This window comes from Archocentrus centrarchus, chromosome 17 (genome assembly GCF_007364275.1).
Source record: "Archocentrus centrarchus isolate MPI-CPG fArcCen1 chromosome 17, fArcCen1, whole genome shotgun sequence".
Taxonomy (NCBI): Eukaryota; Metazoa; Chordata; class Actinopteri; order Cichliformes; family Cichlidae; genus Archocentrus; species Archocentrus centrarchus.
The window spans coordinates 18,662,336-18,678,570 of NC_044362.1; the positions used below are offsets into that span (position 1 = coordinate 18,662,336).

Below are 16,235 nucleotides of genomic sequence, written 5' to 3' on the forward strand. Positions count from 1 at the left end.
TCTAGCTAGACTTCCAGCATTCCTCAGCTGTCCTCTCAAAACATTACAAGTGGCAAACCTTTTCAATTTTCAGATGTCACATATTCCCAAACTGTTCCAGATAAGGCAGAATTATATAATGATAGACATGATCATATTATCATAATAGGTCATATTATTATTCCTGCACTGTGTTGTGTCCAATTAAGCGTTTGAAGAGTGGATTGGAACACACTTAATTGCTTTGATATTTAAGAAATTTTGATACATTGTAATCAGAAAAAAAGTATTATTGATACTATGATAATTCTTTATAACCATACTGCTCCAAAAAGTCTTTTATCAATTCACTGTGACTCCTGTGACCACTTTTTCCAAAGGTACCAAAGGTCAAAGCACTGCTTATTTCTCATTGGAGTCTTTAATGCAAATCACTTCCTTGAAATCAGTGATGCATGTAAGTGTGTTAACATTTAATGACCTTCTTACCGCTGTCTACCTGTTTGTACGCAGCTATCCAGTCCAGTGAAGGGCGAGTGGGTGTCACACGGACTCTAAGTTGCCAAGGAAGGGACGTCATGGATCATCCAGGCTTCTGTAACTCAAGATGGGGTGAGACAGAGGAGTACAGAGTCCAACGGACATATTCCCCCTGTGTGCCACAGTCCCAGGTGAATACAGATGGGTGTACAGTGTGTTTAAATTACATGCTTTCCGCTTAACATTAAGTTCTGGCCGTATGCATGTATGCAATGTTTGTTTCAGCATTCCATACTATACCGAAGTGACAGCGCAGATTACAGAGGCCACGACGCAGACATAGACAGCACTGACATACCTCCACCCACTCCTGCATTCCCCATCTCTCCACCAACACCTTATGGTAAGCACACTGGTGTAGTTTTCACACATGCACTGGAGACCTGACAGAGACGCATGTAAACATTCAAATGATCACCACAGAATGATTGGAAGGACCAACCAGCCCCTGTGATGTCCACCTACACCCGCTTGTGCAATGTGAGAATAGCATAGAATTCAAAGCTAGTGCGCAGTTGTCTTTGCCCGCCACCTGCACGTTTTACTCAGAGGCACCCTTGCCTAAGCCAATAGTGTGTGTTTTTGTGACCGTCATTAAACGCCCCGTGCTCATGTGCTGTGTATTTTCAGTGAAAAACCTGTCAGAGGTGACTTACCACAGGACTACCCCGTCTCCCAGCATGCAGTCTTATGCAGGCTACAGAACTGACCATGGTAGGTTCTTCAGAGTTCTCCAAACTGAGCTTATTTGTTTGGGAAAATTAAAGCTCACATGAAACAGTAATGCAAACATTCAAACAGGAGCTCTTAAGAATGCCCACGAGAAAATAGAACAGTGACATAAAAAAACATTTCTCTCTCTGATTTTTTACATTTACGCAAATCTTTTTTTTTGTGTGTGTGCTTTTTAGCATGTTTTCATTACAAGACAGAGACAGGAGACGTATTTTGGATTTTTCTTGTTTTATGAAATAATTGTTGCGTTGTTTTCTGAGGACTTTTAGCAGTTTGGACACAGAGGGAAAAAGATGTTGCAAAAGCAGGGAGATTCCTAACCACCTGGTGCTTGGTTTCTAAAGAATGTCTGTATGGTCATGACCTGCACAGAAACCCTTTTTTAGACATAATTGTGTTGTTTTTCATATTAAAAGGTTTCGTTTTTTTTTTTTTTTTTCATGTTTCTTTTGTTTTGTTTTTCTTTGGCCTTTATCCAGTGTGGAAAACACCCAGGCTGTGAGATTGTTGAAATGTTTTTAGAGACGGATGGATGGAGTTTGAGAAGGAGTGCATTTATAGCACTTTGTTGCAACAGGCCTGGTGGACTTTCCAAAATTCTTTAATGTTGCTTTTTTTAATGTTTAGTCTTTGTCAGTCAAGCTTTCTCAAAACTATAGAAACTCATTTAAAGTCCTCGTGATGTTTCATCCAGAATCCCTCTATGGACCAAACCCTTTGTTTCCATAGAGATCTACAGTATGTCTAAAGGTTGTAGGGCCTGGGAGCAGAGCTGTGCCCCTGCTGTGCCTCTTACTACCTCAGATATTCAGGCAAGAAGCGCCGCATTCAGCCCTGCCACATCTCCATGGTTACTGTGGGTCAGGAAGCATGGTGCAAAAAAGAACTTTTCTTCCCCATGAAAGTGGCTCTGTGTACACAGAGGGAAAATGGGAACAAGAAGAAACCAGTTACTCTTTCAGCTTTGCACCTCTGGTTTCCATAAACCTAGAGAAAACCCGGCTGGAAAGTCAGAATTTTTTAGGGACGTCAGTTTGCCCAGCTGCACTCGCGTAAAGCTTTAGGTAATTGTTGGAGTAGCTTGTTGAGCTTTATTTGCTGAACACCTGGGTGGGTATAAGGTCATATGAACAGTTTTGATAACATTTCAAATACAACTTTAATGTCTGGTACTTGAAAGCACCCCAAGCTTTATCGGCATGAATTATTTTCTACTCTTTTTGGCTGATATTTCTGCAGATCATGCTGTTTCACATGTTGCAGCGAGCTTATTTTTTGCATATTCAAACATTCCAAAGTTTTACTTTTTTGCAGCTTTTCTCAATCGTTTTCCTTGCTTGTGTTTATTTTCATTTAAACAAGTTATAAAATGGATACCCTGACTCTGTTCAGAAGTGTGCTTGTAACATCTGTGTTTTTTCTTACACAGAGCCCAGGGAATATTCAGAGATCAATCAGGTCGCAGTAGAGAGTTTGCCAGACCCCTCCATTAACTGCCACAGGATGCTAAGTTCTGCATACTCTGCCTCTATTGTTGGGAGCCTTCAGCAGACAGTCAGGTAGAGCTCTGACTTGCATGAAACCTCCTAGCACCCATTTTTTCTTAACCATCAGTGAGAAAAAAGTTGATTCTTTAATAGAAGCCCTTAATATTAATTACACGTCTTCAGTTTCTGTATTAATACCTGCAGTAATAAAATGTTCCCATACTCTGATTTCTTTTTCTTTTTTTTTTGTAACTCCAGCTCAAACAAGAACCAGCCCTGGCCAGAGCATCCTATCCTGACCCACCACTCCTCTTTGAGTAGCTATCCCTCTGCAAGACAGCCACTGCAGCACTCCTTGTCACTGGACTATGGCCACCACTCTCCTCCCTTGAACCACCCTCACATCCACCCTTCCCCTAATGCCCACAGCTCTCCTCGAAGCAACCAGCGAAGCCGTATGGCTAGCTATGCTCTCAACCGTAGTCCTGCTCAAAGCTTTGACGAGCAGGATGACTCAGGCCTTAGCTATGGCACAGACTGTCCAAACCTGGACAGGGATCTTTTACCCTCAATGGACGGGCAGAATCAGGTACCCCAAATGCAGCCTCCACTTCTACCTGAAAAGAAGAGGGCATCAGATGGGGATCACTCACTGGGAACAGCCTCTCCAGCCCTCAGTGGATTCTCAAGTCCCCACAGTGGTAGCTCCCTGAGTATTCCTTTCCCCAACATCTTGCCTGACTTGTCAGCTCAGACATCAGGCACCACCTCACCTCTGCCAGGTAAGGGGTGCTAAAGAAACTAAAAACCCTGTGGGTGTCACATGGCTTGTTGGGTGTTTTGGTTGATTTTTATTTTTCTTTGTGTGTGTTTTCCAGATGTGCTGGCCAACAAGCAGGTTACTGTAAAATTTGTGCAGGACACGTCAAAATTCTGGTATAAGCCAGACATCTCAAGGGATCAAGGTAGGTGCCAAGTGTAAACAATTATTGTTTTTTTTTGCTAAGAAAACTCTAGAGCTACCTCACAATCATTCTTTCTCTTTCTTCAGCTATTTCAGTCTTGAAAGATAAGGAGCCAGGCTGCTTTATTGTGCGGGACAGCCACTCCTTCAGGGGGGCCTACGGTCTGGCTATGAAGGTGGCTACACCCCCTCCCTCAGTTCTCCAGCAGAACAAAAAAGGTACAGTACATGCGAATGATTAAAAGATCAAATGCCTTTTTTTTTCTTTTTTCTTTTTTTTTTTTAGTTTTTAAACTTAATTGAACTGTGTCAACATTTGGGAAAGAAAACACCGTCGGCGTAAGCAACATACTTTAAATGGATCATTCAGGTCAGGTTTAATTTATTTATATAGCACATATATCTCAGGGCAATGAACGGACCTCAGGGTATTGCAGAGAAATTCATTCATAGTCGAGGTATCAGAGATTGGTCCAGTGGTATGGACAATCCTGGGAATGGTGCATAACATAATCACGGACAAAGCCATCTTCAGTTACAGCCCACTGTACGCACCGTCACAGTGGAACCTGAGAGTTCCTCTCTCTCTGTTTTTGTGTGAACTCTCTTCATTCTGTGTTTCTCTCCTGGGCATCATTACGATGAAGCCAAAGAGACCCCTATTGCCTGATACTCTTAGATGTACAGCTAGTGTTTCACTCGTTAACAAAAGATGTGCTGGGTCCATAAGCCTGCTATAATCCCAGTGCCTTCTCATGGAAGCTCTCTGTCCCACATACTGTAACTCTGTCTGTCTGAGAAGTCTGTCAGTCTGAGGACTGAGGTCAGAGCAAGCTTTTTGTTTGGTCATTGATTGTCTTCCTGGTTTGTTGGTTTTGCATATTTAGAAAATAAACTGAAGGATTTTTTTGTTTGTTTGTTTTTTTCTTTGTAATGAACACAGAGTCTCTAGAGGACTCTGCTTATGATATGATATGAGTTATGATATAGACACAATCAGCATTTTCTTACTTGAAAAAGGAATGTGAAGAACAATGAATCCCACACAGTGTGGGTCAGAAATAGTCTGATTATTTATGAAATATATTTTCTGACAGAAACAACACAGAGGGGCACAAAAGATGCCCTTATGCCCTGTCTGCACCACCTCGCTGCTGTGTGGAGTCCTTTCATGTGCCCCCTCCCAATTCACACCTGCCCTTTTGTTTGATTTCACCCTTCTGCAGTCCAACAGCACCTGTGGTGACATCACGACACAGTCCAACTTCAGACTTTGAGCTTTGGGTATTGTGACCGCTTATAAGTGTGAAACCCAACCCACTTTGAGGAGCGGTCTTTTCCCCGAGCTTTTGTGTCAAGACATTCCTCACATTCGCTCGTCCTGCCCCTTCAGAAGAGCGTCTGTTGAATCATAATCCACTTAATCTCTGTGGAGAATGAATGTAGCAATTTAATATGTTTTACGTAACACTTAAAGGCTGGGAAATTATGTGTGGTACCGAGCTAACTGCTAGGAGATGGTTATGCAGGTCAGAGTAAGTGTAGAGCAGAGGTTAATTCATTGGTTTATATGCCACAGAAAGCCCAGTTTGATCTGAATTGGTAAAAACTTTTCACAACAGCCTATATACATGTTTTTTTTTTTTTTTTAAGTTTTCTTTTTTTGTAAAGAAGTAAAAAATGTTTTCTGACAGTGTTCACATTTCTTAAACTGTCCCTTTACAAAAGAGCTGATGATGAGCCAGAGTTGAAAATTAAGTGCAGTTTTAACAAGACGTTTCATTAGATATGGATAACTAATTAAAGAGGCCCTACATGGGCAAAAGCCTTCACCTTTGAATATTTTGTAACTAAACAAAAAAGTAATTTACTTCTTTATGATGCAAACTTATTGAAAGCTTTTAACTTTCCATACCAGGAATAGCAGTGCTGTCTATTGAAAGAATGAATAATTAATGTCTTTCCTGCAGTTTTCACACTTGCAAAAAGGCCAGACTGGAGTCACTGGCAGGCTCCAGGGGCCCTAGGTTTGACACCCCTGATTCTAGACTTTCAAATGCAACTATACTATTGTAAGTAGTTACTTATTTTTTTTGTTTGTTTTTTAACAGGAGGAGATCTGTCAAATGAATTAGTGCGCCACTTTCTGATTGAGTGCACACAGAAAGGAGTGCGGCTGAAGGGCTGCCCCAATGAGCCATATTTTGGTAAGTACATGCTCTATTCAAGATTTTTAGATAGATAGTACACATCAGTGGCACCATCTGGATGTTTGGCCACACTACAGAAAAGAGCAACACTTTATGAACAATACTGCCCTCTATTGGTGTTTGGTGCATTGTACCACAACCAGAAGAGGACTGTGATAGACTGTGAGAGACTGAAGCACCTAGAATTTTATTCAGTGTTTCATAGTTTATATCTGATTTTTTTTTTTTTGGCATTTTTTTGCCTCTCTATCTTATAATGTAAGCTATAAGTAGAAGTTAATGTAGAAGTTGATGTGTCCAAACATCCATGAATGTGCACGGATTATCCATCAAATTAACAAGTTACTTGTTTCATTGATGAGGATTTTATTCTATTGTTTTCTTCTTTATGTTGCTCCCTTACTTTTCTTTTAAAGCAAAAGAAAAGTAAGATTGCCGACAATTTGCAAATTAAGCTATGCGTGATATTTTGCACTCTTGCATGAAATTTTTTTGGTTTGTTTGTTTTTTACAATAAACTGATCTGTCAGTAATTCAAAAAAATATAATTCTAATTTAATATGCTATTGTTTTACAGGAAGCTTAACTGCATTGGTCTACCAGCATTCAATCACTCCCTTGGCCCTGCCCTGTAAACTTATCATACCTGACAAAGGTATTATTCAAGTTGTGGCTACCAACATCTGCCGGTCTCTATGTTTAACTGTCTGCCAGTTTAATGTTTTCATCTGTTGATGGTGCTGTTGAGGTTTTTGCTGGATAATCTCATTGTTTTCTTGTTCATAGATCCTCTTGAAGATGTCGTGGAGAACACCTCACAATCAGTAACAAACTCTGCTGCTGAGCTGCTAAAACAGGGTGCAGGTAATCAGGTTTCTTAGATCACTTGCTATGAAAAGCGATTGTGACAAACAGATGGCGTGACATCACATGAACACAGACACAATCCCTGTGTGCTGTTCTGTTGTAAAAATGAGGCATTTTGCTTGTCCTGTTATTATGCCTTGTGTCACGTAATGCACATGCTTTGCCGTTTATTTGCACTTTGCAAATCCAAGTGTAATTTGAACTTGTCTGCTGCAGCCTGTAATGTTTGGTACCTGGGCTCTGTGGAAATGGAGTCACTAACGGGCGTCCAGGCAGTGCAGAAGGCCACCACTATGATCCTGAACTCCAACCCTCCACCAACCTCCACTGTGGTCCACTTCAAAGTTTCTTCTCAGGGAATCACCCTCACTGACAACCAGCGGAAGTGAGTACAACACACATTTTTACACTCCTCATATATGCATAGCTCTGCATTTCTTAACATAATTTTGCTTCTTTTAGGCTCTTTTTCAGGAGGCATTACAATGTCAACACAGTAATATACTGTGCTCTGGACCCTCAAGATAGAAAGTGAGTATTGCTGATTTAATGTTCAAACATATGCCCACTTGCCAAGATTCAGTGTGTTTAACAGGTCCTGCCAAGATGATACTAATATACCCTTTTTACTTTCCATAGGTGGAAAAACGATGGCTGCCCATCAGCAAGGTAAGTAAACCATTATACTTTTTTGCACAGTCCATGAAAGCAGCTCTTTTTAAAGGCAGACCACCTGCTTGAAGCAGATGACAGTGCTGCTGCTAACTACTTTGTTTCCCCTCTGCAGAATCTTCGGCTTTGTGGCGAGGAAAACTGGCACGTCGACGGACAACATATGCCACCTGTTTGCGGAGCATGACCCTGAGCAGCCAGCAAGCGCTATTGTCAACTTTGTGTCCAAGGTGATGATTGGTTCGCATAAGAGTAAGTAAGACCAAGTGGATCACCTGGACAGATGTTCGCAGCGAGTACAAACAACAAATCAAAGACCGACCGGCTGAAGAAAGGATTAAATATAATGACTTAAGATGGTGGTGACCTGGATTTTTAACTGGATATGACACAAGTGTATAATGATCACCTGTACAAGGACATTCAGTGACATTCAGTAATAGAACTGTAAATCAACCCAGTAAATCATCATTATTTTCGCCTGGTTTACAACTGTAATGTCTTACATAGTAATATAATCATTATTAACATATTTTAACTTCCTTATACTAAGGCTGCTTTTGTTATTCATTCATAGCATTTTATGGACAAACCAAGAAAAACTCTACATTGTTGTATGTATGTGTCTCTCTTATTTAACCCCAAAGCCAAAAAACTTCATGCAAGCATTCATTAAGATTTTATCAAGTTGTACCTGATGTAGAAATACCTCTATGCTGCATTAATCCAGCATGCAGGATTTCTCAGTGGATTTAAAAAGATGCAAAAGCAGTGTTGCAAGTATGTATAATTTGGACTTTGTGTCTACCTTCATCACATGCATGGTTATTTAATCTATGCAATGTAAATGTTTCTTTCTTTTTTTTTTTTTTTTTTTTTTTTACACGGCCTTTTGTACAATATGTTGCATTAAGTGGCTTCTTTGAACCTGTTAAATCAATTTTGTCATAAGATGTGTTTGAGAATGATCACTTTTAAAGCTGTCAACATTTTAAGTGCGAACGTGTGTGTGTGTGTGTGTGTGTGTGTGTGTGTGTGTGTGTGTGTGTGTGTGTGTGTGTGTGTGTGTGTGCGTGCAGGTGTTTAAATGAGAAAAGTTGTAGAAAAATATTTTAATTATACCCTAATATATATTCTGACTTGACAGAAACTGGTTAAAAACACATTAGTACTTTGCGTAGATGGTACAAAAGGAATTCTGCTCTCTGCTACAATCATTTTTTACTTTGTGTGGACTAAAAATGCAATGTTACATTGTGAACTTGGTTCTCTGAGTGAAGAGTCTTTGCAGCTTTAGGGCTGCTTGGAGACACATTCTGATCAAATTATCAGGGTTTTCACGCCAGCACAAGTGCTTTATAGGCAAGCTGTGGGGCATGACTGGACCAGCCGCAATGTCTTAAAGATGTATCCACACGCCCTGACTAGCGGGGGGATCATCCCTGTACATATGCAATATGTAATGGACTGGAGAGATGGTCTTGATGTGACAGAGAACAACACTGCAGTCTTTCAGTGTCAAAAATAAAGCAGTATACACATAGTTGTATTTTTTTGTTTTTTAAACTAAATGTGTAAAAACACACACCCACATATAGGCTGCTATTTTGATCAAACAAATGCTGTTATTGAGAAGAAAACAGAAGGTAGAAAGAGGTCAGTGTTGTAATTTGCACAAATAGGTTTAGTGTTTAGCATAATTAACTAGTCATCTGTCAATGATACACATTTGCTCCTGGAAAAATCTCTGTTATTACTGCAGCTGATTGTTTGTTGACACTGTATAAAAAGACGATGACCATAGAAATGGATTTGTGTTGGGTAACCATTTTATCCAGAGACGGACCTACAACCACACTAACAACTGGTGATATTCTTGCATCATATGCACACTTATCATTTTCATGACCTATTATGTGTACCTCATACTTATCTCATACGATGATGTGCCTCTATGTAAAACATGCTACATATGAATGATTTATTTGTGTATGGGCATTGCCATGTTTTTGTTGAGTTGTGTAAATAATAAACATAATGGAACATTTATTTAATCTTGATCCAGTAGATTCAGCAACAAGCGGGACAATTAGCCTCATATCCAGTGCTGTAAAATGGTTATTTGTTGGTTTTTGCATGAACTTTAGAGGTGCTAGATTGGGTAATTGTTTCTCTTGATTAGAACAGGTTAATTTAGTGCTATTTCCTGTTCTTGTATCTTTGTGCTAAGCTATGCTATGCAGCTTTATATAAGCATAAAGACCCCAGGATGGTAATATCTACCAGCAAATGAGAAAATAAATGAAAATTGTGTACACTGCGCTCTTGGTTGGCTTCAATCAAAATATTACCTTCAAATTTCAGTCTTATTGAAATATACTATCAAGACTTCAGGATTATTAGGAGTAACCTTGTAAACATATTGGTATCTTAGAATTTGAAATATAATTCAATGAATTAAAGACAGTAAGCTTGATTCCTGCTTCTCAGAGGTCTCAGGCTTTTTACCTTTAGGGTCTTCTATATAAACTTTCACACATTGTGGTCTATTATAACTATTAACTCAGAAATTTAATAATGTTTTTGAAAGGTTATAGACCCAATATATTTCTGTAAAGAAATGATATGCACTCAGTGGCCAGTTTAATAGGTCTCCTTTAACTTTTAGAGCTGCTTTAATTCTTCGATTCAACAGCATTCAACAGTGCAGGAAAAGCTTCTTCATATTCCTCATGCTCCATACTGACATGATAGCACAGTGGATGCAGATTTGTCAGTTACACATCCATGATGTAAATCTCCTGTTCCACCAGATCCCAACAGTGCTCTATTGGATTGAAATCTGGTTACTGTGGAGCCCGTTTCAGTAAAGTGAACTCATTGTCATGTCAAAGAAATACTTCAGTTTAAGATAATATGAGCTTTGTGATATAGTGTGTTATCCTGTTGGAAGCAGCGATCAGAAGATGAGTACACTGTGGTCATAAAGGAATGGACATGGTCAGCAACAATACTCAGATAGCTTGTAGCATTCAAACAATGCTCAGTTGGTACTAAGAGGCCCAAAACGTACCAAGAAAATATCCCCCACATTGATACAACTCCACCACCAGCCTGAACCTCTGACACACGGCAGGATGGGTCCATAATTTCATGTAGTTTACACCAAATTCTAACCCTGCCATTTGAATGTCACATCAGAAATCAAGACTCATCAGACCAGGCAACAGTTTTCCAATCTTCTATTGTCCAATTTTGGTGAGCCCGTGTGAGTTGTAGGCTCAGTTTCCTATTCTTAACTGACAGGAGTGGCACCCACTGTGGCCTCCTAATGCTGTAATCCATCTGCTTCAAATTTCCATGTATTGTGAGTTCAGAGATGCTCTTCTGCATACCTTGGTTGTAACGAGTACTTATTTGAGTTACTGTTGCCATCCTATCAGCTCAAAGCAGTCTGGCCATTCTCCTCTGACCTCTGGCATCAACAAGACAAGAACTTCAGCAGGTCATCTTTACCATGCCTACATGCTTGAATGCGCTGAGCTGCTGCCATGTGATCGTCTGATTCAATACACATCTGCATTAACAAGCAGTTGAACAGTGGACCCTAATAAAGTGGCCAGTGTGTATGATTCATATCAATGTGTGGCCAGCAGAGGACACTAGCAACACAAAACTTCTGTGATGTGGCTGAATTCCCATGTCAAAATCAACTTTGTTGGTGTTGCTTTAGAGCAAAACAGGCCAGCAATTGTTACACACCAAAGTGGAACACCGCAACTTTTAATGCAGCTGACACACAAATGTCCATAGCGTGCGAATACAGCTTTCTTACTTGTTGCATATGCACATATCCAATACACGTGTCCACTCTCATTTATAAAGTGCACTAAAAGAGTTCTTCCAGGCAAGTCTGGGCAGGTTGCTCTTATGGCACAGAGAGGGAATAAATTTTCAGAGATAAGAAGGAGGAAAGGTGTAACGGGAAAGGAACCCCCCACCCCCACTACTGTCTGTCTGCAGGTGGTGAAAGTGAAGAATTCCCGGGGAGGGCTGGAAGGAAGTGAAGGCCCAGTTGTGGTGACTGCACAGAGCCCATCTTCCTCTGTTATTTAGTGTGGAGTGGTCTTGAAATAAAAGAAGGACGGGAAAGTCCAGAAATGCAACCAAGATCATCAGATTACAGAGGAAGCTGTCAGGAGAAACAATATTTCACATAGGTAATAACAGTGTGTGCAAGCATGTAGGATATGTAGGTCGAATACAATACAGCAATAATTTACTATTAAGATTAATTCATTCCTCTTCATATTTACTATTACCAGGCTATTTTAATTATTTAGGACTGACTAAAACTAGACAGTATATGTGGGTTTCTTTGTCAGCTTCCTGTAGTTATAAGAAGCTGTGATAACATTGCTGATCCCAGTCGCATACATTATCTTTGTCTCAGCAAATACCAACTTTGCAGTAACCCCTTTACAGATTCACACCAGCCTCTCCAAATTTCATTTTGCAGATAATTTGGAGGTGAAAGGCCTTGTTTACCCATTTGACAGAACTGGTTCTCAGTCCTCGATCACCCAAGTTCTACAGCTTTTTTACAGACACTTAATTGGTGGGGCAGGACCCACCTCTTTCCTCTGAGGCAGAACAAAGGTTGGTGGACAAAAATAGAAACTGCGTTCTGGGATGGCTGCACAATTTGAGGCCCATGCTTGGCTTTCAGCAGAGGCCGAAAGAATCTGGAGATTGGATGATTGTGGTTTCTGACATACACTCATCTACCCAAACTACCTCAAAACCAAAAGCACCTGTTGTTTTTAAAACCATTTCATATAAATTAATACATTATTTCATCATACAAGAGAAGAGACTCTCATTATTGTTTTTTAACCCCTGAATAAAAATTTTCAATAAATTCATAGTTTTCCTTATTATCAAAACACTACTCCAAAAATTTTGGAGCATGAATCCTGGTATGTGCTGCAGTAGTTTGGGCCACTAAATCCCCTGGCTGGGCTGAAATTCGGGACTAGAGATGTGGTCAGCGACTACAGTGTTTAGTACTGACTGATTGATACCCAGCAGCCATAACAGTGTCTTTTCTATGCGTGTCTGCAACAAGCCAGTTTACAAGAATAAATCACATTATAGTGTTTTCAGTTCCATTTAAATCATTTTGGCTGTGAAGCACAAGAAACATAATGACAAAGTAATTTGTGCTGAATTAGAAAGCATTTAAATAACAGAATGTCTCAGGTAAAAAGTGAATGGAGTGCAGTGAGAAAAAAAGAATAAGTGTTTTACACATGAGAAAATGGGCATATATGTGTTAATATGCACGGGCTCAAATATCCCCTAAGTGTAGGTGAGACAGAGACATAGGAAGTGTAACTGTCTGAGGGGGGCTTGGGGTCTAAATTGAGTGGCGCCACTCACAGCCCACTTCCGACTACTCTGTAATCCGTCAGGGTGAGTGCTGAGAGTTCCTCTCTCTTTCTCTATGTCCTTCACTTTGCTTAGGCCTAATTACAGCTTTGAACTGCCTCAGGGTCTAAGCCTCCAGAAATGGGGACCATAACAGACTACTCCAAAAAAAAAAAAAAAGATTAACTGGCCTTGGAATTAGATGAAAGGTGGACTTTGCCGTCTTGGCTCTTAATTTTGTTCACTATTCAACCCATATCCAATAATCGCATAATTGTTGAAGCTATGTATGGGTCCCAGTCAGAGCAGAATCAAAGGGAAACAATTATCATATTAATCACTATAGAAACTTTTGCATCCAATTTATCTGTGATCACAGTCTGCTCGAAAAGCTCTCAGACATGGGCAATTACATGACAGACAGTCATGAGACCATTAAGGGAAAAGAATAACATTGAATGTACCAGACTTGTCATGTGATCTGCAGCCACCTCATTCCTCTTGTACCCCAACACACCTCAGCACAGTGTGTATTCCACACACTCTCTCCACAAGTACAGATGCAATGGATCCCCACAATCATCCCAAATTCCAAGAAAAAATAGGGAAAGTGTTGTCTAAGGGTGTTTGAGAGTGAGGGACACGCACACACACACACACACACACACACACACACACACACACACACACACACACGCACGTGCACACACAGTATGTGATATATTAATCTATGAACTTTGGTACTACAAATTCCTGTGCCCCCAGCATGTGTTCAGGAGGGCAACAAGTTAAGGACTAGCTCCTCAACCCCCAATTTTGGCCCACTGAACTCAGCCAGGGATTGGCAGATGTGAGCTGACCTGCATCAGAAGCTTATATTTCCTCAGGAGATTGCAAAGACCACCCTGCAACCAGACCTCGTCCTCTGGTCTAATTACTGCCAGCTCACCTACATCATCGAACTGACATTACACTGGGAAGACCCAGCTGTGGAAGCTTATGAGCGTAAGATGCTGAGGCAGCGGACAGAGGCTGGAAGATAAAGGTGCACCTGGTGGAGGTGGGGTGTAAGGATTTTGTAGCTTGGAAAGACTGCTGACAGGGGGGAATAGACCCCAATGAGGCTGGTATGGGTTAGTGACCAGTGCTGGTTAGCGTTTTTGGATCCACCCATTATTGCTACAAAAACTTCAAGGAAGAAAATTCCCCCAGAGTCTGCGGGAGCAAGGGCACAAGATGACTCATCACGGACAGATTCTATGGTAAAAGACCACAGAATGGAACTGACAATAATCGAACAGCCAGTACTGCAAGTGATGGACCATCAGCATTGGCAAGAAAAAAGCTGCAGAGCTGCATCTGTGCCTGGTCAAAGATAACAAGGGTGAGGGGACTAAAATCTATCAAGGCAAACTCATCAAGTGGTCTCACATTGACCAATACTTCTCAAGAAGTAGGCCAAGTCAGTCGAGTGAAGCCCGGAGGCAGGAGAACCCCTACAGTCATCAGGGTATCAGCACCTCGGATGAACTTCAACTTGCCATAGACCCTACAGTAGCCATCAGCTCAGAGCCCAGCCAACCACAGCCAACAGCAGTTTCTAGCCCAGATCCCAGCCAGCCACTGCCGCCAACAGAGAGGAAGGTGGAAGGAAGGTAACCTCAGATTATGTGGCCCAAATCCAGCCAGAAGAGAGAGACCAGTGATTCAGACCTTGTCCTCTTACTAGAACAACAGAAGGGTCCTGTTGAAAGAAAACTGGAAAACATGTGCACCATCATTTACAGCTATGGCGCTGAAAGGTTTGGGATAAAGGGTAGGACACAGAGGCAGCAGAAAGGAGCTTTAACCCAGTCTAAGTCCAGGAGGCAGCGGGAAATTGAGGGGCTGGTGACAGAAAGAAGACAATTGAGAAACCAGTGAAGTAAGGCCAGGAAGTTGGAAAGAGTGGGACTTAATGATCTAGTAAAGCAGCAACTGACAAAGTTGTGAAGAGCAGAGCACCTTAGAAGAGAACACAAGAGGAAAGAACAGACAAGGAACCACTTATGCAGCAAACCATATAGCTTTGTCAAAGGCAAAGGCAAAGAGAAGAGTGGGAGCCTCAAGGTGCCCATAAAAGATCTGGAAGAGCACCTTAGGAAGACTTATTCTGATGACCGGAGGCATGAGCCAGTCACCATCCTGAATGACATGCCACCAATTCATGCACCTAAGCACCAAATGGATACAAGGTCCCCCACATGGAGTGAGGTGTAAAAGATCGTGAAGCACTCAAGATCAGCATCAGCCCCTGGGCCCAATGGTATCCAATACAGGCTCTATAAGAACACACCCAGAGCCCTTAAATACCTCTGGAATCTGATGAAGGTAGGATGGAAGAAGGGAGTAATACCAAATGCACGGTGAAGAGCAGGAGGTATCCTGATCCCCAAAGAGAATAACTCTTCATCAATCAGCCAGTTTCGCCAGATCAGCCCTCTGAATGTAGAGGGAAAGATCTCTGTTAGCTTGCTGACCCAAAGGCTTTCTCTATTCCTTCAAAGAAACAGCTTTGTTCATATTTCACTGCAGAAGGCTGGGATCCAGGGTTTCTAAGGATATCTGGAGCATGCTAATATCCTCTGGCACCAGATTTAAACTGCTAAGAAAGAACAGAGAGACCTCCACATGGTTTTCCTAGACCTCAGATTGGTCCCTCACAAGATCTTGTGGACAGCTTTCAACTACTTTGGTGTACCAAACCACATCACAGAATTGGTCAAAAGCTATTTTCAGGATCTCCAGATTTGTGTAACAGCAGAGAACAACATTACCTTTTGGCAGCATCTGAAAACAGGCATCATGGTGGCTGCATTATTTCCCCCAAGCATTCATTATGGCGATGGAACTGATCATACATATTTCTTGTTGGGTAGTAGGAGGCAAAAGGACCAGGAGCGGCCTGCATCTTACGCCAATTAGAGTGTACATGGATGACGTGATTATCATTACAACAACAAAACCATGCACAAGACTCATGCTGCAGAAACTCCAGGAAACCATTCAGTGGGCATGAATTGCGTTTAAGCCAAGCAAATCTTGCAGGATCTCCTTTGTTAAAGGTCAACTAACAGAGGAGTGGTTCCACATCAGCGATCCTAGTGAAGCACATCAAGAGCCTTAGACAATGGTGTAATTCAGACGTCAGAGACCCCCAGCATCTGAAACAACTCCAGCATGATGTGGCTAACAGCCTCAGGCAGATCAACAACATGGCACTTCCAGAGAAACTGAAGCTCTGGTGCTTCCAGTTTGGACTAGACTCCTGTTGCTGATGACCATGTATGAGGTCTTGCTATCCCATGCCAA

General features: G+C 41.3%; 1 protein-coding gene across 1 annotated transcript in view; it reads left to right on the forward strand.

The window, feature by feature from the left end:
- The window catches only part of LOC115795903 (tensin-3), a 32,095-nt gene extending 22,353 nt beyond the window's left edge, over nucleotides 1-9,742 (forward strand). Inside the window, exons 14-27 of the mRNA XM_030752034.1 lie at nucleotides 493-650; nucleotides 745-862; nucleotides 1,150-1,233; nucleotides 2,684-2,813; nucleotides 3,000-3,523; nucleotides 3,620-3,706; nucleotides 3,793-3,924; nucleotides 5,817-5,912; nucleotides 6,493-6,570; nucleotides 6,702-6,779; nucleotides 6,999-7,167; nucleotides 7,245-7,313; nucleotides 7,422-7,451; nucleotides 7,570-9,742. Of these exons, the coding sequence (XP_030607894.1) occupies nucleotides 493-650; nucleotides 745-862; nucleotides 1,150-1,233; nucleotides 2,684-2,813; nucleotides 3,000-3,523; nucleotides 3,620-3,706; nucleotides 3,793-3,924; nucleotides 5,817-5,912; nucleotides 6,493-6,570; nucleotides 6,702-6,779; nucleotides 6,999-7,167; nucleotides 7,245-7,313; nucleotides 7,422-7,451; nucleotides 7,570-7,714 (1,898 nt within the window). The 3' untranslated portion in view covers nucleotides 7,715-9,742. The remainder of the gene's footprint in view (nucleotides 1-492; nucleotides 651-744; nucleotides 863-1,149; nucleotides 1,234-2,683; nucleotides 2,814-2,999; nucleotides 3,524-3,619; nucleotides 3,707-3,792; nucleotides 3,925-5,816; nucleotides 5,913-6,492; nucleotides 6,571-6,701; nucleotides 6,780-6,998; nucleotides 7,168-7,244; nucleotides 7,314-7,421; nucleotides 7,452-7,569) is intronic.
- The last annotated feature ends 6,493 nt before the right edge of the window (nucleotides 9,743-16,235 follow it).